A 2,500-nucleotide genomic window follows, 5' to 3' on the forward strand; every position below is an offset into this window, starting at 1 on the left:
TACACTTCAAAAGGTACCAAGGTGCAGAGCAGTTGTGAGTAGATTGGTAACAGGACAGCAGGTCAGAGGTCAGAGGGGCAGCGGCAGTACAGACCATAAAACAACGTTTCCCACAAAGCATTGTTTGGTGCCTGACACTCAGTCATGCTGCTGGCAGTGAGATGTTTTAGGGCAATTATGAGTGGCAGGTAAGCTATGAGAACACTGTTATTACTGGCGCTGCTAAAGCTGTGGACATCCCATCTGTCAATGTCTCCATGTTCTCAGTTTAAAGAAGACTAACGTCAAGGAGACATGTCCATGTCCACTTCCACTCTCGAGCCCCTTTCAGACATGAAACACGTATCCATCTGGAAGTGGTGTGTTCCTCTACTCAGACATGAGCAGCACACAGAGACACTGCTTGGTGATATTTGCCTCGTAGTGCGTCACTGCTGGAGAACAGTGGTGAGTTGGAAAGAAATTATTTGAAGGAAGAAGATTTTAAAATGGAGAGTCCGGTTTAAGAATGAATTAATGACGATTGTGATGATGAGGCAATCCACTTAGTTTGATGGTTTATTAGAGAACTCTGCTGCCCGCTTTCTTTTCTTTCTTTATGAAGGCGCATTAAGCGTTTAGTTGGAACTCTCAGTTGCTCACATGCTGTATGGAAAGTGTTTTGCTGGACACTCATTATTTCCTCCGTGCAGCCGGCATGAATGAAAGCCGAACACATACGGAGTGCTGGTCTGTACCAGTGTACAAGGTGCTCCGTGCTTCAGGAGGAATGAAACAAAAACATGAAGAACATTTCATGGTCTAATGAACTGATTTCATTTCTGTCTGCACAAAAAATGATATTTAAGTGATACAAGTATTACAGGCGAACAAAACATGCATTTAATCTCTCTGTGTATTGAACCCTGTGAAGTGTCAAATGAATGTTACAGGTGTGACATAACTTTAACGAGACCAATATGTCAAATCACAGCAAGCAGCACTGCTGACAGTCAGACGCTATAGCTCTGCACAACATATTATTGTAGAAAAATGAACGCTGGCTAGCAAGTTTTATAGGCTTGTTTTTTAACAATGGCTGAAGAAAACACGTGCCTGAATATGTGAACAATTTTTTGAATCAGTTGTGCACATATATTACAGTCCTGATGTGTGCGTGTGTGTGTGAGCTGACCTGTTCTCCCGCTGGGACAGGGAACAGGCAGGTGATGATGGCTGGACAGGAGAACTGTTTCTGGGGTTGGCTGAGAGGACACATGTCCTTCAGACTGTAGATGAAGACCTCCTGCTCCTATCAAACCAACACAGGCAAAGACGTTTTACACTAAATGATGAGGAGATTCTGTTCATAGGACCCAAAGCAGCGAGAGAAAAGCAAACAGATTCAAACACACATCACTAACTTGGGAAAGATATTTTAATTCTCATTTTAAAAAGGTTTCATCTCAGCAATATTGAAAAAGTCGACTTTTTCTAACTCAGAAAGATGCTGAAATGCTCATTCACTTGTATTATTAGCTGTTTAGACTATTGGTAAATGGACTGTACTTTATCTCTGTTCTAGTCTTCCGACCACTCAAAGCTCTTCAACACTACATGTTATTCACCCATTCACACCCATTCACACCCATTCACACCCTGATGACAGGAGCTACCATGCAAGGTGCCACCTGCCCATCAGGACTCTAACTAATCATTCACACACCGCAGGAACAGCCTGCAGGAGTAATTTAGGGTTAAGTGCCTTGCCCAAGGACACATTGACAGTGGCGCTAGGGATCGGAACGCCGATCCTGATTGAAGGACGACCCTGCTCTGCCACTGATCCTGTTGTGATTACCTAAAAAGTCTATAAGAAAATACAGCTAGTTCAAAAATGCTGCAGCCACATCTCAACTAAAACAATAATAATAATCATATTACTCTTACTACTGCTGTCTATTATATCTTCTTTGTTGTTTTAATCTTGCTATGTGAGCTGCATGTTACAAATAGTATACAATAATGAACACATTTTGTGGAAAACTCCAGATACACACAATGTCATCAAAAATAATTCTCATGATTCATTTTAAAACGGAGATGTTCAGATGAATATCAATCTCATGTCTGTGTGTGGAGAATGGAGCAGGAGTCAGAATGTGGTTAGCCTAGCTTAGCACAAAGACTGGAAGCAGAGAGAAACAGCTAGCCTGGCTCTGTGCAAAGTTAAAGAATACACCTCAGAAAACACTTGTAAAGCTCACTGATTAACACACTAAACTCGGGCTGCACAGTCTGTGACAAGTCATGAATCAACACATTATAACTAATCAAAATGTTGAGATTTAGAATTACATTTAAACGGAAAAAGAAAATAGAATTAGGGGTTAATTTGCTCACATACCATACAACCTCTTAATAGAAATGGCATGGGCTGTGCTTAACTCAGGAGAAGGCACATGTTGGAGATTGTGTTTCAAATGTGTGTTACTGCTCTGCAAAGACTTTAGTAAGCTTG

At 41.4% G+C, this 2,500-nt stretch overlaps 1 protein-coding gene across 4 annotated transcripts in view; it reads right to left on the reverse strand.

Annotated features, from left to right (window-relative positions):
* The window catches only part of lrrk1 (leucine-rich repeat kinase 1), a 97,891-nt gene that overhangs the window by 8,360 nt on the left and 87,031 nt on the right, over positions 1-2,500 (reverse strand). For all 4 annotated transcript variants that reach the window (XM_076090908.1, XM_076090909.1, XM_076090907.1 and 1 more), the window contains one exon: positions 1,175-1,291. In XM_076090908.1, coding sequence (XP_075947023.1) covers positions 1,175-1,291 — 117 coding nt within the window. The remainder of the gene's footprint in view (positions 1-1,174; positions 1,292-2,500) is intronic.

Source organism: Anarhichas minor, unplaced genomic scaffold, assembly GCF_050575085.1.
Source record: "Anarhichas minor isolate MPS153535 unplaced genomic scaffold, ASM5057508v1 ptg000013l, whole genome shotgun sequence".
Classification (NCBI taxonomy): Eukaryota; Metazoa; Chordata; class Actinopteri; order Perciformes; family Anarhichadidae; genus Anarhichas; species Anarhichas minor.